Below are 23,608 nucleotides of genomic sequence, written 5' to 3' on the forward strand. Positions count from 1 at the left end.
GGTTAGGTTTTCTTCCCTTTTGTTCCTTTTTACCTACAGAATTTTTCCCATAAGTTATTAAGACACACTAACTACTGGGTACTTAAGAAAATGAAGAAGCGGCCAAGCTCAGGGGGAAGGAGGGCATCTGGTTGCTCTTCTATCATCTGGGGAGCTTCTCTCCAAGGGACAGAGATACCGTGAGAATTGGACAGGTAAAGGACAGGGGTTGGGGCAGCTGCTGGTTCTCTCATTCTCAGCCTCAGAGGAGGGTGGTCGGAGCTGCCACTTGGGGAAGGGAATTCACTGCTGCCACCAGAGCCCAGCCCAGAGCTGCTGCTCTGCCAGAGGGTGAGCCTCTGCTCATCAGGGGAACTGGGACCTTGTTATCACCTACCTCACTAAGAGAGGGACCTATCCCCACCTGCTCGAGCGCCCGGGATCCCGCGCTCGCCTCTCCCTGCCCTGCTCAGAGCCAGGCCGCCGCTGTCCCGTCCCCGCTGCTTCTTCAGCACCGCTCTGGGTTTCTCTACGCTGTACCCCTCACTCCCTGCCTGCCGATACATCTTGCTGCTCCGGCCCGGTGCTCCTCAGAGTCCCGCAGGGGCACGGGGATCGGCTGCCCCAGGTTTGTGAAGCAAAGCCTCTCTCCCATCCCTTCCCGGCCGGGCCCGGCCGCCATCACCGCGGCTCCCCGAGCCCGCCCCACAGCGCCCCCTGCAGGCGCGGGGGAATCATCGCCCGCCCTGCCCGCCGGGAGCCACCGGCGCCCCTGCTGGCTGTGCCCGGAACTGCACCCGGCGGAAAGCGCCCGCGGCCAGAAGGGTCCTGGGTTCCTGTTCTGGTTGTGGGTGATGCTGAGATGGTTGTTGTTTGTTTGCCTTGTTACACACACTAGTAAAGGACTGCTATTCCTATTCTCATATCTTTGCCTGAGAGCCCCTTAATTTCAAAATTGTAACAATTCAGAGGGAGGGGGTTTACATTTTACATTTCAAGGGAGGCTCCTGCCTTCCTACCTGTCTTTCAAAGCAAAACACTTGGCCACAGACAAAATAATTTTATCACAGAAGGCAGATGAGCTTTTAAGGCATGATTTGCTCTTGGAAAAAAATTCTGATTCTATCTATTCCTAATCATCACCACTTCACCAGCACTTCATGAAAATGGTCCTCTTTCATCCAAAGATGGAAATAAGGATGATTTGCCCTCTTTTAAAACAGATGCAGTATTTGCTTTTTTCCAGTTGTCAGGGTCAAAAGTCAAAGTGGTATTAAAAGTCAAACATCTGTTGACACAAGCTGTGCATTTAACCAGATTTTGATCCAGAGGATTTTCTCACTCCTTTCCCTTGGGATGTTTCCTCCTTTCACCAGCAGGACTAAAAAAAATCTTAAATAATTTGATTACTTACTCTTTGGCATTCTCTGTAAGGCAGACTTAAGTTTGCCACTAAAATTCTGCAATTTCAAAAACAGTATATTCACAATCCAAAGGACTAAACACAAATTACAAGCATCTAGTCTACTTTCCCTCCATTTTGGGAAATCAACCTGAAACAATCAGTTTCCTCATACTGCTAGTATGAGACCAGGCAATATGTAGGGAAATGGCACAAAGGACAAATCAGTTAATTTAAATGTTCTCATTTTAAGCATCAGGAAAAGGGAAGCATGCAGATAAAATATTTGTTCCATGTCTGAAAAGAATTAGGGATAAGCAAATCTTAAAACAGTAATCCTTCAAGTCCTTTCTACTCAAGGGAACCTCCAGAAATTTGTCCTTTTTAAGGTAGAACAATGAAGCATGCAGGTAAAGAGTGTGAAGGAATAGCTATGATCTGCATAGAACATGTCGATCACAACTATTCAGTGAGTGTTTGTAAAATGGAAACTTCTGTCCAAAGGAAAATGAGGAAGAAACAAGCAAATTATGTCTATAATAAGTCAGCCAAATACTTCTCAAAATGTCCTCTTTCATGGAATCACAGAATGGTTGGGTTGAAAGGGATCTTAAAGATCTTCTAGTTCCAATCCCTGGGCAGGGACAGGGACACTTTCCACTCGACCAGGCTGCTCAGAGCTCCATCCAACACTAATAGGGATGGGGCATCCATTTCTCTGGGCAACTTGTTCCAGTGCCTCACCACCCCCATACTACAGAATTTCTTCCCAATATCTACTCTAAATCTAAACCTTCAATTTGAAGTCATAGCCGCTTTTTCTGTCACTACATGCTCTGCCTTGTAAGTCTCTGGCTTTTCCGAAGGCTCCCCTCAGGTTCTAGAAGGTTGTAATTAGGTCACCTCGAAGCCTCTTCTCCAGGTGGAACAATTCTAGTTCTCCCAGCCTTTCCTAATAGAAGAGGTGCTTAATTCCCCTCAACTACCTTAGTGACCGCTACTGGACTTGCTCCAACAGGTCCATGTCTTTCCTGTGCCCTGCCAGGTACCCTAGAGCTGGATGCAGCACTGCAGGTGGGGTCTCACCAGAGCAGAGCAGAGGAGCAGAATCCCCTCCCTGCCCTGCTGCCCACACTGCTCTGGATGCAGCTCAGCACATGTTTGGCTTTCTGGGCGGGGAGTGCCCACAGCTAGGTCACGTCCAGCCTCTCACCCACCAGCATTCCCGAGTTCTTTTTGGCAGGGCTACTCTCCCTAAGTTCTTCTCTAGCCTCTGCCAACAGAGGTTTGATGCCATAAGGGTTTGACGCCATAGTTGCTAAATCAAGGTACTGTATCTCATAAAAGACCTTGCAAAGCAGATAAGTACTACAATGAATGGTTACAGGATTTGCTCTGTTTATGCTCTCTTGATGAGTTATTCTCAGTCAGACACTACTTTTCTGTTTCACATTTGACAGAAACAATACATCCTGAATAACAAACCCTTCTCTAGAACCCAGGCTGTCCCAGTATCTCCTGGGCATTTTGTCCTTTACACCTGAATAATTAACAGAAGGCACTTCACACTACTCAGCATTCTCTTTAATAATGTGTCCTTGTGTCCACTGTATCCTTTAATTCTTTACTTTTCCTCAAAACTGAAGAAAGGTTAAAAACCTGATCTGGAATTTAAAAGTGAATAGTTTATTTCCAGTAAACATCACTTCTAAGTTCAAGCAGAGAATTATACTCACACGCCACTTCAGCTAACATGACTTCTTTTGTCCTACAGGGTAATTAAGCAGTACACAAAACATTCTGGCTGTCAACATCATTCCTGTTATGAGTTGTGAGATCATTCCCTAAGGCTGTGTATCACAAAAAGAGCAATCTCTAGCTGTAGAGACTATGAAAAGCAGTACAAAAAATGCTTAAAAATTCTAGGCAACACCTCTACAGATTCATCAACAAAAATCTCAGCAGGCTTCTTGGCCACTCAGAATCTATCTTGATTTGAAACAGTGTTGTTGATTCAAGAGGACTTCTCTTCTTCAAGGGAGGGAACCAGCTCCACTGAAGTCCACAAAGGAGGAGAGGAAAGTGAGAGATATAAATTCACTTTTTACTAGTTTTGTTGCCTAGAAGAAATATGACACTTTTGTATCTGCACAAAAAAGCTGCAGGTAAGGTCTTCATCAATTAAAATTCTTATTACTAGGACACCTGCTGATACAGCATGAAAGTTATTTGAGAAAATGGGTCCAAGTAAATATTGTTAATATTTCACACAGCATCAAAACAAGATCTCCCATATCAACCAGCAACAGTGAAAGACACTAAAATAAAATAAATAAACTAGGATGTTACTTTCCTACTTTGTGTAGAAAATGCAAGCTTTAGTAAGACATAAACCACACACTGATGAAAACTGCAAACCTGAAAAAGAAGCACTATGAGAACTGTGGTACTCGGCATCTACCAAATTATGACAACAACTCTGACACGATGATTACCACAATATAGACTGACAGTGATAGGAAGTATGGTACTGTAATTTTCCTAAGTGTCAAAACAAGGCACAACTACCAATAACTTTCTTTTTAACTAGATAGAAATTGACAGAAGCAAAAGAATTATTGAAATTATTAACAAAAAACCCCATGCACAGCTTGTTTCACTCACTGTTACAGAATACCTCACTGTTCTGTAAAGTATTTAATTTCTGTGTCTTTGCAAAGCTGTAAAAAACAAATATACATATGAATTTCAAAAAATCAGAAGTTAAATATAAATGGAAAATCTTGTCCAAAAGAAGTAAAGGGAGAAGCCAAAACTAAAATCTGTACAGGTAGCATAAATATAATTTTAATATATCATACTGCATTCTAAGAATAAAATATGCTAGATATGAATAAAAGGTGTAGTAAGATGATAAATATGAATGCAAACCAGTAAAAAAAAATAAAGGAAGACAAACACCAGATCTGGCAGGTTGCAAGAAATATACAGTGAAAATATTTTAAAAGTAATCTGCAAAAAAAAATTTCATATTTTGGGAGCAGGAATGGTCATCCAAAAACCTGCAGAACTAAAAGATGACAAATATAAACATGAAAATTTATGGCCATTCTGTTACATTCCTTTACAGCTGCATGGATGAAGACATCATATTCATTAAACATTCACTCATCTAAAGAAGAAAATTATGTTCATTCTGCATAATTTATATCTACATTCTTACACATCTCTGAAGGCTTAATCAAAATACGAGTCTTGGTATTGAGAGAGTCCTTGCTAAACTCAAGACTTTCAAGGGTTTACTGAAGAAAACTAAGACCTAACTTAGTCTTTATTTTCAATTTTAGGAAGAAGGAAATATAGACCATCATCTGATCTGCTTTGGTTTGATTTGGTATGAGGAATTTAAATATATCTGCTGGCTCCATGGTTAAATTGTGAACAGTTAGCCTCAAAGACAACACGTGATATTTATTATTCTGGATAACAAACAACTGTTGTCATTATGAAGTAATGACAAAGAGAAAAACTGGTTATCTGAAACTGGAGATGCAGCACCTTGCCAGTCAAACTCAGTTCAGAGGTACCACAGATACTCCGAAATAAGAATCCCACATTCAGAGTTGCTGAACTGCAAGCATGCACACGGACTCCTGAGAAACTTTAAGTCCTATTCCATGGCCAAAGCACTGCTGTTGCCATAGTATTTACATCTGACACACAGAAGATCCTTTTCCTTATGTTTTAGACATCCTACAATTAGCCATTTCAGCTGCAATGTGAATACTATAGAAATGAGAATTAATAAAGAGTGGTCAATTATTCTACGTAATTATGTTTGCCTGTCCTGTTCAGTCTCATCCTCTATTTGGTAGTATATATATGAAATACATATGAAATAGCTTTCACATATACTTTCCAAAAGATGAGCTAATGATGAGACTGTACAGGAATTTTCCTTTTGCTTATGACTAAGACATGAATAACAGTAACACCAAACAAACAAGTGTCAAAAGATACACCAAAAAAAGTATTCATCTAATGTTCTACTAGCTTCAAAGCATGACCACAAACAGCATATTCTTGTTATTTCTTGTGATTATGCCAACAGCTTCATGAAATCCTTGTCAAAAGCAACCAAGACCAATAAATCAAACTTTCATATATGGCATACAAAACTGTTTTATACAGAGTCTCTCTGACATAACACCACAAAGGAAAAAAAGTCCAAGTAATGAATATATGTGATGCAACCCTAAGAGCTCTGCCTCCCTTTACTGCCTGCTAAGCTTGTTCTTAAGTAGTACACAAATAACTAGTCATTAGCAATCAATTAATCATAAACATATAATCATAAAAAATTCAAAATAAACTTCACCTTTATTTGAGACAAATTGTTAATGTTAGCATTATGTTAAGAACTCTTCATCACATATCAATATTATAAAATAGAAATCTATTAATTATATTTTTCTAGATTAAAATGACAACAACTGCATTATAATTCTGAACTAAATTAATATATTTTATATTATTCATACTATATATTAATAAAGAATTAAACACTGAGGTTGGTCTTTAATTTGCAAATCAGTATGTCTGAAATTCAAAGCAATTAATTTTGCATGGTCCTTACATAAATTTATGAACACTAGGAGATTTGCCTTGCTCTTTTACTGCTAATTGAGAGAAATGAGTTTGGTAGTACAGATGATACAGAATTATTCTTTGATAAATTTAAGAAATGGCAGGGCTCAGTTAGCCTTACTTCTGCAACAAGTTGATTACTGCATATATAATCTATCAACATGTAAAGGAAACCAGAGTTCTTATTTAGGAAGAAAATTCTCTGAAATATGATTCCATCAGAAAAATGGACTTAAATTCATCACCTTAGAATAGGTATTTGTCAACTGTATAGTTTGCCTCCCAACTCCTTTCAGAGGATAGTAAGTATAAGTATCATGGGGCATCCCTATTGTACCTGCCACAGAACTTGAATTTAGCATCTTCTAGTTTGAAGCGTAATTATCAGTTTATTCAGATGTAGAAAAGACTACTCTATACAGTTCCAACAAGGATTTTTTATTAGCCACTAGATGTTTCCTTTTGCTAATATAAAACATATTCTGATTATCCTATTTTTAATAGATGGGGAAAACTCTGAATCCATGTAGGCAACAGTTTAAAAAAATTTTATCAGCAGACATTGGAACTTCATGTAAGCTGCTGCCTGGACAGTTCTATTTGTAGAAGGTCATGAAACCCATCCCTGACTCACTAAATGCCACTAGCAGTAAATGCACTACAATGAAAATCTGCATATCTCCATTGATACTGTCCTCCATTTCTCAATATCTCATTTAAGTTAATAATTCAAAATATGTATTAATTTTTTTCCCAGTTTTGTATTTCAAGTTTGAGGTTTTTTTGCTTTGCCTACAAAACAAGTCCATGTGCCTGCTCTACTTAATAAAAGATTATTATAATGCTCTGAGATTATACAATAAAACTCCTGTAATTCTAAAATTAAAACCCACCCCCAAAACAGACTTTCATTTACTGGCCTATTTTACCAAGCAAATGCCTTTAAAATTTCCCAGTACCAGGTGAGATTGCATTTTTACACAAAATACTGAATCTCTGATTCACAGAGAATTCTGTGTGTCTCTCCCAAGTAACCATGTCCCACACTAAGTCTTCCTACAGATACAACATTCTCTTTTCTTGTAAACAAAACTACAAGGTATGCTAGTAGTCCAATTCATTGTCAGGAACACACTCCCAGAGCAATGATAACATTCATGAGTAAATGTGGGACATGGTAACATTTAATCAATCACTGGTCATCTGTTCATCCCTAAGAAGGCAATAACACAACTTACTGGCAGCAAAATCTTAAGAACATCTCCAGAAAACACTGTTCCTGAAGAACTGTATGGAAGTTTTAAAATGAAATAGTAAAAGAAAGCAAAGATACTCAGGCAACCTCAGTCACAATGAAAACTTGCAGTTCCCATATCCCACAGCTCCACAGTTTACTTATCAGAGAGGTTATAATACTACATAAATATTTTATTTAAAAAAAATTATTTAGCTAGTTCAGAGACTTATTCAAACTGTCAGAGATGACTCACACTCAGTGAGACTTGGGGGTTTCCAATTATCTAAAAAATTACTGAATCACACATAATACATAATAAACTTTATGGTTGCCTCCAGCAGCCTCAGGAAAAATTAAAAATTCTGACTTACAGTTAAATCTGCACATTGTAAAAACCATGCACTGTCATTTTGTAATTCACACAGCTGTGGAATTGAAGTATGACATTAAAATTAATCTAGTAGTGACTAGCACATAAAAAAAACAAACCAAACACACTTCATATGATATGTAGAGATTTTCTGAGTTGGTCAAGCAAATCTTACCCCAGAAGAATTTTAGCATGAACCTCTTTGTTAGTCCTTGAGATTTCTCTCAAAGAGGTAATTTCTGCATCAAACCAAAATCCTCTTTCTTCTGGTGTCTCAACATTGTAGTTAACCATCACCACATCACCCACTTTTAGCTCACTCCACTTCAGAATGGTTCTTGCTCGGGGTCGAAGATTAACTGTGTCCATTTCTATTATGCCATTTTCTGGGTACCTTGAAAAGCAAAACCAACAGCACCAATTATTATGACTCCTTCAACAGTAAAAAGAAAGTCACAGACAACTGTTTTTCAGAAGTAAAAGTTTTTAAATGTTCTTAGGGCACATAAAAACCATAAAATCTAACTAATATCCTTTTTAAAATACAGCTTTCCTCCAAATACAGACTAAGAATCCTAAGTATTTGTCTCATCTCAGATGGGAAAAATAGCCTCCATCAGTTTTCTCAAAAAAAAAAAAAAAAAAAAGTAAATCTATATGCACTTCTCAATAATTTAGTGTTATTTGATAGCACTCTAACTAAATTCCCAATGCAGGAAGGAAACCTTTTCAAATTTGAGATGCTTTTGATTTTAACACTACTGTTTTCTTAGATTCCTCTGAATGAGGCCACTATTACTTGATACTAGAGCCTGTATTTGCACATGTGCTGGAAAAATAGCAGAATATAGACATGATGAAAATACTAATTAAAAAAAAAAAGCTAGCCTGTAACAAAAAGTTAAAAAAACCACTAAACTGAAGTTCTTTTTTCATACTGTGTGTAGGCAGATAAAAATCTCCTATCACTTAGCTAGTACTAAATGAGTACATAGAACAAATTTAACAGAGAAAATGAAGTCTACTGCAAATAAACAGCTGCTATTAAAATTAATTCTCTCTTCTTAAGAAAAAATGCTGAGGATGATGTATCTTAAACTATATTTTAAACTATGCAATTATTGGCACTTTAGCAAGAGCACTCACAGTTAAATTAACATTCCTTTATCAAACAGAATTGTTAAATATCAATGGCAAAATCTCACTAATAAAAGTATGTCTCTACCACTTTACAACATACCTCCCCCTATACTGAACAAGAATATTACAAGGTCATGGGAAAATGGCACATTGCAACTTAATACAGGAAGAAATACTAAAACTATTGTCATTAACATCATGAGACTGACAGACTATAGCCTGAAATCAGGATGTCTACTCCTGAACAGTTGACTGAAAGCCCACCAATGAAATTGGACACACTTCAAACAAGTTATGCCTCCTATTATGCCTTAAATCTAACGCACCAATTTGCTACTACTGATGTGGGGGTAATGTCTTCAGTTTGTTTTTCCTGAGTGAGTTTTGGACAAACATTTTTCCCTAAATTCAGATTCATATTATCTTTCTCACCTCTATGCAATTCAAAACAGATCCTTCTATAGTACTGATGAGGAATTTCAAAGATTGTCATCGTTAACGTCTCCACCATTGCTCTTGGAAGTACCATATGAAAAAACCCAAGCAAAAATATTGCCTATCAGCCTGACTAGAACAAGATCACCTACCAAAAGACAGCCCCCAAATACCCTATTTAAGCAAAAACTGCTTTCCAAAAGAAGAAAATGAAGCCTGACTCTCCACTGAGAGAGACCCGTCAAGCTGGTCAAAAATGCAAGCCTACAAACTTTAGAAAAAGAAACATTTCTTTTGCCACATTTCACCTTTCTTTTGCAAAACGATACAGATATTGAAAGTTTTTACTGCTGTGCTTTCACACAGAGAAATGTTTTCGTGGTTGCTGGTGAATGCTAGCAGATATTTAACCCTGCACATTAGTCCATAACTGATACCTCAGGCAGAACAGCAAAAGCAGTATTTGTCACAAGTTCTTGAGTTAAGCTAAAAATTGCAGTTAAACTCCACATGTTAAGCTCAGTACCCTATTCATTATTATACTTTTACAGTAAGCTTGTGGCCTCAAATGTGTTTAACGCCATAATTTAGTTAAATATGGAAAAAAAATCACGCTCACATTAGAAAATTCTACTACCTCACATTCATTTTCCTAAAGTTTAACATGCCATTTACAAAAATCACACATTAATTTAAAATCTAATTTCTTAAATATGAAAGAATAATATTTAAGCATAGAATTACAAGATATGAATATGTGGACTTATGCTGATAAACCAAAATATAAAGTGAATACATATGGTATTTTAACCTCAAGAATTCAGTGAAAATTAATTCTTTCCCATTCTGGGAAGCTTTAATAAAGGACTACTGTGAGACATGAACATATGCCGAAAGTGTTTTCTCATTTATTGAGTTACTTTAAAAATACTAAGATCACACTCAAGAGAAAAAAACAACATTTTCACAGTAATGTTTTAATTAGACTAGCATAAAGTAGGTACAGTTGAAATGAAGATTATATGGCACAATTAAACTTTTACATTCAAAACAGCTGTGGACAGTTTCTTGGTTTTCCATGTTTTTAGGGCATTTGGCAACTAATACTACAAAATGGAGCTATACCAGTAAGCATAATCATAAGAGGTTCATGAGTATTGCCCATAGGATATCTCTATTTACTTCTAATTTAATTCTTCCCTGTAGTATTTCTAGTATAGCAAAGATTTATTGGGATTTCCTATCTGTGTAAACAGTCTCCATAGCAAAGAATTATTCACAAAGTAAAAATTCCAGTATTTCTTGGCTGTGGTCAGATGGTTGGCTATGGGTCCTAACATGTTCAAATGCTAGGACACATAGCAGTTCTATGTCAGAATAAACCCAAGCCTGTTCAATTTACTGAGACCTTGCAACATACCCTCTAACACTTTTCCCAGCTGTTAATAAAACAACTAGAAATGGAAAGATAAAATTCTGGGAACAAAAAGTAAAGACCTTCCCATTCACTCTCCATGCCAGTATGTGAGGAATGTTAGTGCAGACACACAATTTTAAAAATTATTTTCCAATAGTAATAAAATGGAAGTATAATTTATTTTCTCAATCAAAAAATTCAGAAAAGACTCATTCCAACTCCAGAATGAAGGAATAGAATGGCAAAAACAAAAATAGAAACAGAAAGGAATGAACTCCTGGAGGAGGCAAACCTGACTGAGAAGGTAGAACTGGATGAAAACTAGATTCCTACACCCCACTCCCTTATAACCTGAGGAAACAATCAGTCCAGTTTTGCTGTAGTATTTGAGAAAGCCAACACGGTGTTTCAAAAAGCACTATATTGGAAGACTACGTAAGCCACAATTATGAATGGGAAAAAAAAAAATCACTGGGATAGTCAAGCTGTGTGCTTCCAAAAAAACAGTGGGTTTGGTAATTCATTATTAAAAAAAAAAAGTAATATATTTCAAAAGACAGACTGGAAGGCATACTGAATATGAACAAGATTTTGAGAACCTTACCTAATAACGAATAATTAGAGAATTAAGCTGCTTAAACACTGAAAAACTGTATTATTAGCCTGAAGAGAACCATCTTACTTTACTAATTACTTTAATTCTGCGTTTTAAGGAAAGATAACTTCTAGTCTTAAACCCTGAAGGGAGACAACCTGGAAATAAGAGTATCAAAACAGAGGTTCAGAAGTGTAAGAAATATGCAGAACACTCAATTTTTCATACAGTATTGTTGTATTACAAGTTTAAGTACTGTGAATATAATGAAAACTAGGTTTACTTCACTAGACAGCAAAGTCATGCATGACAAATCATGCATTTTTTGAAAAACCTTTCCTCAGGAGTGCAAGGAGAATTAATTTACAGCTAATTTAAGATAAATGAATAAGAAGTAAAATTCAATCTTATTCTCACTGATCACACCATTTTTTCAGCCAAGAAGCAGTTTTAAACAACAAAAAAAAAAGTTTAAATGTTATTATTTGAGTTGTTCTCTCAAACAGCTACTAGGACAGCAAAGCTTCATTCACTTGGCTCAAATCCTTTCTAGAGAGACCTAAGAAACACCTAGATTGCCTCCTCAAACTGTTTACTTTTCAGTTTGCACAACGTGTCTACATGGTTAGAAATCAAAGTCTTACAGTTACTGCCTGCTGTCAAAACCCTGACTGTAATACATACAAGTACTCTAACATGATAAAACACACAATATGCAGTCAGAAACCCATTTCAAATGGGAAAATAACCTTACAAGTAACAGGCATCTTAGTATGAAAAGCAGCAGTGTGCAGCTGCTCCCATAAAATACTTTCAAGTATGAATGATTCTGGTGGCATGGTTTCTAGTGAGGACATAGCAGCTCCTTTACTACTTTAGCATTGCCCAATTATCTATAGGAGGTAAAAAATCTGCATAAGTAAACAAACTAATCACTGATATTAGGAACTGGAAAACAAAACTACATAGCTAGAGAGGTGCTCCAAGTAGTGACTCAGACTAAATATAAAAAAGATTTCTGACTGATATAAAGTCCGAAAAAACGTGTTACCCTTAGGAACACATTGTCTTAACGTTCTACTTAGCAGACAATATAGCTTTCATTCCTCTTCCTCTTCTGCAATTCTAAACTCTCCAACATACACAAAAGGAAGTGCTACAATAAAACTACAGTCTATAGCTCCCATGATTTTGTCATGTTTCTAGCCATTAAATTCATGTCCTTCAAAAGGAATTCCTGTCCTCAGTTCAGTGTCTGGAATTAGAATCAGCAATATGACAATATGCATCTTCCTGACTTACACTGTCTCCTGTGTTTCATGTATGCAAACAAAAAAGTAAACTCAGCTAAATATTTACAAGGGTTAACTGAGAAAAACATAGCATGCAAAGAATGTTTTTTGGCATTTCTTCACAGAAGACAAAACAGAACAGTTTGCATCATGCACTAATGTTACTTCTCAAAGGAGCAGGGAATCTTTCTTATATCCAGCCCCACTGGGCAAATTTATTTGACTGATGTATGACAATATCCAGTAACATTCACCTTATAAACATTAGTTTTTAGATATATTAGGAAACAAGAGCACTTCACTGTACAGTCACATAACCACAAAATTCAATGCAACTTCACTATCAGATGTATACACCTAGAAAGCAAAGTATAAAAAGTAGTTTGAGAGCCACCTATAAAGTCTTTTGGTCTCCAAAAGTCAATTTATCAGTAGTATGATCTAAGTGAAATCCCAGATACAATCTATTCAATCCCAGCCTACTAGCTGTATCTGAAAATTTCATATTAAAAGCATTCAGAAAATAGACTCATTAAGCAAGTGTAATCTTCAAACCATTCCTTGATGAAAGTTATAGCAAGTTTAATACTATTATTCTCTTGACAATCTCTTCAGCTGTGAATGATACTTTCAAGCAGAAAGTGTTTTTTTTTTGACGAGGCAGTACTCTAGACCTTTTCTCCTCATTGCCTCAGAATAGTCTGTGCTCTCCAGCTGTAAGACTTGTACCTTGCATACTGCTTCAACAACCACAGAGGATGACTCCACATTTTTGACCTCTGTAGCACACAGTGAAATCCTAATTTTCTTCATGTGTGTGTGTATATATGTGTGTGTGTGTGTGTGTGTGTGTACACCTTTAAAATCCGAGGGCATTACTCCACAGTTCACATAAAGCATGAAGAAAACAGAAGCAATTACTTTCCTAGAAGAAATAACCACAGTGTACTTTATGGTGTATGATGCAGATGGTTTAAAATAAAACTCCCTGATTATTATAAAACATGAGGGGAATATAATCAGCTAAAACAATGGCCTTGAAAAAAGTTACCTACACTTGAGTCACACTTAATCTGTACTTGCATACAAGTTATCATACTGAAATTTCTCATGCTGTAGAAAATCCAGCCTCCCTGTGGCTGAGAGCCTTCTTAAAAGGAAAGACTTTATTACAGACTACTGAAACAAGAAAAGAAAGGAAAAGACATTACTTGGTTGTAATCCAATTACTTGGGGTAAATCCCCAAGTCTTCCTGCTGCTTTGGGGAACTAATGATCAAGAAGCTAACACTTGCAGAATGAGAACTTTCTTCCTGAGAAGTACTCTATAACCAGTGCTACACCAGTAAAAAATATGAAATTAGCTAAGAGGAAAGGGCAAATGCTGATATGACACAGTACTGTAGCCATGTCCTTATGGTGCCACTCAGCTACTAAAATGTCCTGTTTCTGATTTGGAAGTGATTCCTAAGCAAGCTGTTGTGGAGATCACCTACAGTTATCTCAGTTAACTTTAGAATCTCAGCATGTGTTGCATTCCTCACAAGTCCTTTTAAATCAGGATTCGGCTTTCTTGGATTCAAGAAAGGTTAATTTCTTCTGTACTTGAAGACAGTTGCTGGGAACAGAAGAAAGAAATGTATGATAGTATTGTATGAAACCTGATTGTACATCCTTGACTTCAAAGTGTTTAATGGCTCCTTGTGATACCCACAGATGCAAATGTGAAATAGAAATACAGGGAATAAAATCTAAGGGGAGGAAGATACACTGACAAAAACAGGAACACACCTTCAAACTGCTGCCACCAGGGAAAAGCCTGCATTCAGAAACTGAAAGCAGATGGACTGTCATACAGAAGTTACATAGCCACAAATGGGTGCCAAGAAATTTGATACTGCCTGAAGGCCAGGCATTGGTAAAACTGGTATTTTGGTCTCTTCTTCACAGGTAAAATTACGGCTCTCAGAAAAAAAAAATACAAGTCTTTTAAACCTTTGCACTTATCAAGAACTGTGACTCCAGTTAATTGAAACCGAGTTCTGTTCCTCCCAATGGCCCTAGGTTTTCTCTCTGCAGAAATATGTGAGCCTTATAACTATTGCAGCAATTTTGTTAAAGACTAGACACGTAGCTGGGGTGGGGCATGGTAGTGGAAGAGGTGGGAGAAAACCACGACAGAAACAACTCACCAGTGCTGTTATCAACAAAATCACCGAGGAGTATGTAGTACTTCCTGTCTGTGGCAGTCACAGCTGGCAGAAGAGCTCTATTCAGTCAAAAGTTAGTTACCCCTTTGAGACTACTATAATTAGTTCTTGCCCAGAAAGGATAATTTCCCTTAACTGTACTCTTTGCAAATAGAACTGTCACATTTTTTTCCCCTTCACATTCACTGTAATTACACTATTTAAACAAGAAACTGAAAGAGGAACAAATTAACACTGAGCCCCTCAGAGGAAGAACACTTTTATTAAATCTAACACTACATATCAAAGCATTTAGTTGTACAGGACTTGTGATATGTAAATCTAGCAGCACTGCTGCTAAAGCCAACTTTCTCACTTAAGAAAAGGACAAGTCCTGCTTTACCCTTTCAGGAAAACTGCTAAAGGAGAACTAATCTAAGGGGTAGAGAAGACCAATTCAATGCATTACAAGTGACCTATCCCACAACCGTATTACCACAACTGTAACCTTTGTGGTAATTGTTTTTTCAAACTGGAAGGATGTAACAGACAGAAAAGCATCAGTTATGATTTGAGAAGTTGTGCACCTGTGCCCACCTCTGACATACAGTCTTTCCAACATATTAAAGCAATTTTGATGGCTTTACTGGAACCAGGCTTATGTTTTCCATTCGTAAGTAATTTTTACTGTAGTTCAGATAATGCAGAGTTGTTTTGTGTCACATAAGAATACCTCTTGTAGGAAAGATGGAGCTGAACCTATAGCACCCCCATGAGAGCCATCATCTATCAGAGATAAAGAGTTTGTCCAAAACAATACCGCAAGGATAGACTAGAAAATGCCAAGTACATCTGGCAGCAAAATGCTTAATCCAAACCCAAAAAACAAAACATCCATGCACAAATAACTGTGCAGGGCATAGTACCCACAGAAACATATGAAGCTTGAAGAACAGGAGTGAAGAGATAAATTAATCTATTTCTGTAGCAGAGAACAACTGTGTGTCAAAGCACACCATGATCTTCCTACTTATCCACATCAAGCAAAGGGGTGGGTGGCAGAATACAAGTGCTGTCTACAGACATGAGAGGTAAACACTAATGTATGAAAACAAAGTGGTAGAAGCACAAATGTAGTTGCAATAGGAATGTGCATGTTGGATAGCGCTAGAAGAAAAAAAGTGATATCCCAAAAGAATTTTACCGGGAACATCCACCAAAAACTTTATCACTCATAAATGTACAAGTTGCACTTTTCAATAATGTTTCTTTCTAAAAGCTTTAACTTTCAATATCTTAGACTGATCAGCTTAACTGGAACATTCTTGCCACAATATGCTTTTGTGCCTTACTTAATTTTGTTGGCTAAGTGTATACAGCTGCTATACATAACCACTTTTTAGGAGTAAAAAAAACCTGTCTCCACATGCCGAAAGGCAAGTACACATAAACAGAGGTCAATCTTTTAATTTAGTAAGACTATACCAAAGATAAGTCAGAACTGTTGTGAAATTTTTTCTACTTCCAACCAATAAAAAATAACAGCATCTACAAAAAAAACCCCATAATTTCACTGCAACAGTTACAAACACTTTCTCTGAAAATTTTGCCCATTGCTAACTTACATATATCCACAGTAATGTAAAATCAGATAATATGAAAGACAGGTCTGTGAAATCACACCACCAAAGTCATTATTTTCAAGGAAAAGTATTTTCATTTTCATCATAATAGTTGATTGTTATTTTCAAATATTTTTTGCAATATTCACATAAGTATTTACATTTCTACTTCCACCATTTTAATTCTCTAACATTTTAGTAAAATGCTTAAAGTCGCAGATATGGAATCCAAACTTAGCACAGAGTCAAAAAAGTGCATTATGTTGTATGTATTACAAGTACCACGAACAAAAAGTGCTCTCTGTAACTCAGATGCAGAGTTACATTCTAAAATATGTAAAGTAGAAATAGCTACTGTAAAAAAGGGGTTTGGAAACCTACATTTAGTTAATATTTAATATAATTTGCATCCTTCTACCTCAATCTTACATTCCACAGACTACAGCATTTTTACTAATCTCCGTATCAAAAATTAAAAATACTCAACTCATTTAAAATTTTATTTGTTTAGAAGCTTAACTTACTGCTTTAACATATTATCAGCAAAAAAATTTCAGAACAATTTCTCAAGTAAAAGAAGTTGTGCAAAGCCTGGTCATAAATACACAATCCTTTCAAACTCAAGGTTTCCCACCCACACATTGCAGGCTCTAGAATTTGTTATGACTAGAGAAGGGACAATAACACCCTAAACTAACTTGAAAACACCCACCCTTAATACCCTCTCTCCATTTCAGGATCAGTTTTGAGTTCTCAGTCACAAAGTTCTCAGTAACAAATCTCCACTATAAGTACAGATCTGAAATTTTGTGCACAATTACTCTATTTGGAATACAATAAATCCAAATTAAGTAACAACAATTTGCTTCAATGGGAGCTCTCCTTCAGCCCTACTTAGAAGAATTCCATATGCACAATACATAATTTAAATTAAAAAAAAAAAACCTTGAAAAGACAAACAGTAAAAAATTTGGATGTATGGTTTCTTTTTCTTATGTAGAAAGTATGTATATTCTTATAAGGAGAAGATATTAATACTTCGCAAATATTTAGACATGAAAAACATAATTACTGCCAATGGATTTGATATATCCAACTAAAATGTGTTATAATTTTTTAGTATTTTTTTTTCTTGGTTGCAATATTCAACTTGCTTTCTTTGATTCCAAACTTCTTCAATAAATTCTTGGTTTATACAAACCAAGTAACAATATTTGATGTCCTCAAAATAGTATCAGGAGCACTTACTCATCGTACTTGATATGATAAATAGCTTCTTCATCAGTGTCCATACAGTCTGAATAAGATGTGGAAGGTGTACTGTCCAAATTATTTGCATTTTCTCTAGAATGATCTTGATTTAAGTTTCCATTAGTCCTTTTGTAAGTGTTACCACTCTTCCCTTGAGCTTTACCATTCTTATGTCCCTTCGTTGCTCGAGTAACATTTTCTATATGAGCTTCAAACCAGGCTCCAATGTTGATATCACGGGCATCCACCAACTCATTTATCTAAAAGGAAAATTCAATAATAAATTTATGCTTGTTTTATAAAAAAACAATTAAGAAAAAAATAAATCAGACAACTTACTGGACTACTGCTTAACTTTGTTATCAGTAAAACAACAAGCTATAACATCTAGTTGCAATTTCAAGTAATATACAGTTATAAATGCTTTTATTTGCACTTTCAGTATTTTATTACTCTTCCTTCACTAAAATCCAATATAAATATAATTTATATGCAATTTTAAAAAGCAACGCTAACTTTTTTCCCCTTTCAAATCTACAAATTAGCTTGATCTCTTTCATTATCCTTTCCTCTTGTTTCACCAACTGATCTTTATGACTATGAAAAGCACACACAGTATTAAAATACTAGCTCAAAACCAAAGGGTTTACAGACCTTCCTGAGTCTCCAACCTGGAATTATTACTTAGTTTTCTACCTTTCTGTCCTGCAAGATTTTTTTAATCATTAAAGACTCAAGGACAGATAGGGAAAAATCTAACAAGGATGCCACCACAGTCTGCCAAAATGTTATGACTGTAAGAAATGAAACTCATCTCCAGAATTTCTCCCTTCTGTACTCACAGTATTACTGGTATTAAGCAACCAAACCATTTTACTATTCTAAATCATGCTGTATTTTCTCAGGTTGTCAGATAATAAACAGACATTCTTTAATAATACAGAGAACACTGAAAGGAAATATTAAAAACCACTTAAACAATACACCAACTATAAAAAATTACAACAGAACTATTGCAGATGAAAAAAAAATCTTTAATTATCAATATGAGATACATGCAGATATGCATATACATAAATACATATATGTTTAAGCTACAGTCTTTGTCAGGTACTAACATTGTGCCACACAGATACTTACTCTCACACACTCCAAAGGCTAATTTCTAAGATATGAATAAACTTATTGTATTTTATTTATTGTATGAGCAAAACTCAGTAAGTTTTAGTATTTAGAGTGGAGCAACTCTTCAGTATCTGAAAGCATAACTAGCAGCAGTTTGAGCCAACAAGTTAACCCATTAAAGGAATACTTCCTGTTTTACTCTCACCACCCTTCTTATTCACATAACTTCACAAACTTGATGTTTTTTTTTCTTCTGTGTATGTAAAATAACAATGTGTATTTTTATTTTTACTTTCTTAGAATCTACAGTATTCAAAGGGCAGCTTATTACCAAGATAACAGTTTCAGCCACATGATAAACAAATCAGAGAAGGACTTATTTTAAATGCATCAATCTATTTTAAATATAAATAGTGAATTCTGGCACTTCTAGAAGAAACCTTCATGAAGGCATCCCTGTGCAATCTTATATGTTTGAACAAGTTGCAGCTCAAAGTGGTGCTTTACTTCCTCTTCTCCAAAATACAGCTGAATGAGATACATACTGTCAAGGATTCCCCACCTGTTGCTACTTCTTGTAGTTATGGAAGTGCCAAAGAAACCATGTCAGCCAAGTTAAAATCCATCATATCCAGATCCAAGACAACAAAAAAATTAAAATAATAAAAAACCAATATATCAATACAAACTCCCTTAATCATTCCTCTATAATACATGCTTTTGTAATTTGATGTGAATAATTACACAACATACTTCCCATGCTTGAAAAGTGTAAGAGCAAGTAATTATTGCCACGGACTTCTGAGGAGCATAATGCAACTATTCTGTGTGAGTGATGTTTGGTTTATGAACTGTTTTATTGGTAGCTATTTGTGAACAATATTAAACAAACACTGATTTTAATTATAGATTCCATTTGTGTGGGTTTTATTCCAAGCTAGTATTCTTGGCTAAAATGTTTTTACTGAAGTCAGTGTTTTTTGAATGAAAAACTCACCATGTGAGAATCAGAAACTGAAATACACACATGTTTCTAAATGAGCTTTGTTTTTTCTAACATTCCTGCATGCCCAAAACCTCTGTTACTGTAACTGCTCTCTTCCAACTCATCCTGTTATTCCTCTTTTTGGCTACTGCTTAGCCAAGATAGTGTTGTTCACTCATGCCAAGTCCATCTTGGGATGGCCTTTCTCATATTACCTTTTATACTCACCGATTAATTGTAAAGATTCAGAACTGAAGAACTGGAGTTATTCCCATTGTAATAAATAGACATAAAAGAGCAAGGAAGCACACAAGCTTGTGTTGCCATACTCAAGCTACTGATTTTATGACTCCCTGATTCCTCAGAGATTAAACAGAACTCTAACTGAAATTACCTTGTACATACATGGCAACCTCTGTTGCATTAAGGCTACAGAAATTTGGCAGAAAATGAACCCCCTGGTGTTCCAGATGGTCTTCACAGTTCAGAGGTCTGGGTGCCACTAGGCTAGATTTCTGATTAATTCAGCACTAAATCTTGACTGTGTTCAGTAACATCCAGATTCACCAACAGTGCAGTTTATTGAAGCAACAGGAGGCGGGTTCAGGATTGCCAGTGAGCAATGCACTAACCACAGAGTGTTACTATATGCCATGACAGAAAGTAACTGACATCTGACAGCACTATTAATACCTATATTCATATATTTTAATAAATAATCACATATACTAACAAATATCTATATATATATAAATACATATTCGGCTATAATAGTAAATACTCCCAAACTTTAATAAATATTCACGTGTGTGTGAATAAATATTCCTGGGCCTGCTCCAATGCAACTGGGAGGTACAAAGCCCGCCTAAAATCACCCTTTCAGAGGAGGAGGAGGAGAGACAATGTCTGTCAAACTCTCCCAAGCAAGTAGAGGTGTTTTCCCCCTCTTTCTTTTGTCCCAGAAATACTCTTCTATATTATAACTTTTGGTCCTACCCAAAAAGAATAATTTCATGTTACAGGTGGAGTTGTGATAACTGTGGTCTTACACAGACATGCTCTCTTTGCATCTGCATTCCTAGGTATGTAAAAATTACTATGCAAAAGAAGGACTTAATGAAGAAGATCTTAGTAAGTTCTGGTCAGAATTTACAGTTGATACAAAAGGTAAAAGAGGTACTTTGGTCCATCTGCTGAGGTGGCAGTAAAGGCTTCTTCACCTCTCTGCCTGATAGTCTTTGTGCACATCCTTATCTCCATAGATGGTGAAGGGGACTGACACTATTGGCTGGTGCAGGTGCTGCTCTGTGTCCCACTGAAACAACACAGGGCTATGTGGCCTCTGCTTCACTCCAGACATCGCTCCATCCTTAGACCTTGCTTAAGACAGGTGCATGATAAGCCAGACAGAGGCCCACCTCATGGTTTTCTCAGCCAGATTCATCAATTCTTAAAGGACTTCAGGCAACACTCTAGCAAGACTTCTCATTTATGGCAACCTCAACCTCCTTTTCTTTCTCTGTAATTGTGAACATTTTCCAGCAAAATAATTACTGTTATACCTATGTCTTATCTAAGAGAAACACCCAAAGAGGAGGTGAAATGCTACCATTCCCTACAGATAGATACACATAGATATATTCATATACACACAATCTTCACACATTCATATATAAACATTCAGTAAGTCTGGAAACTGCCCTTTTTCTGTTTAAATTAAACTTCTGGTACTCTGATGTAATCCTTCACAACAACACTGAAAAATTCAACAAGGTACAAAACTAAATGTATACTAGGCATGCAATTCCTAAAAAACCTACACTAAAAAAGGTATAATTATGTAACATGTAGCTTAAAGAAATTGTGCATTTCCACAATTTATCTAGTTCTAAAGAAGCACTGAAACATTAGTACTAAAACAATTATTTGGCAAGCTTGAAGAAAAAGAGGGGTATAAGCTTCTCTCATCCACAATAAAGTATTTGTTTCACAGGTATTCTAACTTTTTCAAGAATGTGTTTTGAAGAACACAGCGTGTCAGGGTTTGAGAACTCTCCTGAAAAGCGCATTTGGTCCAAGGGACATGCTTATGACTTCCTATGAGTCAGTTTAAATTATGTGAATTTCATTTAAGCCAAACTGGGGAATTAAATAATAAAACAAAGCAATGAGGTTACACTCTTTGATACAATAAAACAACACCTTTCTGAAAATAAATCTGAAGGAGTGAGGCAAGCTTTTAGAGTTTGTACATACCTTGTACAATCCAATGCCAGGATCAATGAGAAACGAGCGAGATGATGTAGATGGCTGACTGGGTGATCCACTATTTGTTTTTTTTACTTTGTTCTTGCAGTTGGAAACAGTACAGGGATTGACTTCTCCATCCTGATCTGTCACAGATGCAGTGGTAGGAGCTTCAGAATCAGAACGTATCAAAAGCTGAACTATGTCATTTAGTCCGACATTGTAGTCAAATAAAGTGTGTCCATCTTCTAGCTGTCAAAAAGAAATGTGTACTTGTAAAACTCTACTTTAAGGTACCTACTTCTTTTTATAGACAATAATTGCCCAGACCAGAAGAGGCAAGCCATATCTTACTGATAAATAAAAACCTGTGTCTTGAGTATATGAAAACACCAAGTCCCCAGGCTAACTACAGCCATTAATTTAATTCAATGAAAATCACTGGAAGGCTTAAAACTAGAAACAGAGATCTCTACAGACTGATGTCACCTCTACAATTAAGCTAAGAAATACCAAAAAATTACAAGTTGTGCACTAGGAAATACAAGAAGCAGTACTGCTGCTTTGCTCAGTTAAATACCTTTAATGACCTAGAGCATCTTTGAAGCAGAGATTTGATTCTCCTGGAAGTATAATGCATTGCTTAGAAATAGCAGAAGTAGTCTTAGTTGCACTTTACTTCACATTGCAGTAGAGAAAAACATGCCTGACTAAAACACTCAGGTTTTGGAAACAAACCATTCTAGCAACAAAAAAGTTATCTACCCTTTTTTTCAAGAAAAGGTGTTATTTTCAACACCAGTTGATGTTTCATAAATCTTTTCAAACAGAACAGCTTTCAAAAGCTTCTTCCATGAACTTAAAACCTTGCAAAAAAAAAAAAATCAGCTGTCTGTAATGCTGATAACTGATGTACCTGATAACTGTACCCACAGCTGTAGACAGCAAACAGGAGCATTCATAGCTGGAGTCAAAGCAACTGAAGCTGACACAGCTGTCTGATCAACAGCTATAGGAAAGCACCTTACACAGCTGCCCATTTTCAAAGCAGTTCAACACACAGCACACAAAACCATACTAAAGATTTTCATGCTGTAACTATTAAAGAAATGCAAGTCTTAAAGCAGAAATCTCCAGTAACCAACACTGCCTCATATGCCTGCACCTTTAGACTTAGTGCTTCATTCTGAGAAACAGGATGCTTAAGTAACCTTTTCTGTCCCACCATGATGTAAGTTCCTACACTTACAACAACTCTTTCACAAAGAGCATAGAAGTGTTCTTACAGCCTTATTAAAATCCAGATTTGGAGGCTTTTCACACCACAAGTATTTTCACTGTTAATAAGCTTAAATCATTACTCTTATATTCAAAGTACAAATAAACCAAACGAAAGACAAATAATGATACTGCAAAAACACACTGGAGAAGACATCCACATTGCTACTGCTTCTGATCACTACTCCATGCCACATTTAAGACTAAGCCCCTCCCAAGTGATTTTTCTCGGTTGCAAAATGATCAAAAAGTTCAGCAGTACATCTGCAAAACAGACCAATTCTGAAATAATGAATAAATTGGATTTTACTGGAGACACATAATTTCTCCACTTTTCTGTTCCAACTGGACTGTACAGGCTGTGGCAGAGATTACAGTGTAGATCCTAGAATCCTGT

General features: G+C 36.3%; 1 protein-coding gene across 3 annotated transcripts in view; it reads right to left on the minus strand.

Annotated features, from left to right (window-relative positions):
• The window catches only part of UHRF2 (ubiquitin like with PHD and ring finger domains 2), a 77,377-nt gene that overhangs the window by 41,142 nt on the left and 12,627 nt on the right, over nt 1-23,608 (minus strand). For all 3 annotated transcript variants that reach the window (XM_062513202.1, XM_062513201.1, XM_062513200.1), the window contains exons 2-4: nt 21,943-22,185; nt 17,574-17,836; nt 7,811-8,029 (exon numbers count right to left, since the gene is read on the minus strand). In XM_062513202.1, the coding sequence (XP_062369186.1) occupies nt 7,811-8,029; nt 17,574-17,836; nt 21,943-22,185 (725 nt within the window). The remainder of the gene's footprint in view (nt 1-7,810; nt 8,030-17,573; nt 17,837-21,942; nt 22,186-23,608) is intronic.

The sequence above is a fragment of the Cinclus cinclus genome, chromosome Z (assembly GCF_963662255.1).
Source record: "Cinclus cinclus chromosome Z, bCinCin1.1, whole genome shotgun sequence".
Lineage (NCBI taxonomy): Eukaryota > Metazoa > Chordata > Aves > Passeriformes > Cinclidae > Cinclus > Cinclus cinclus.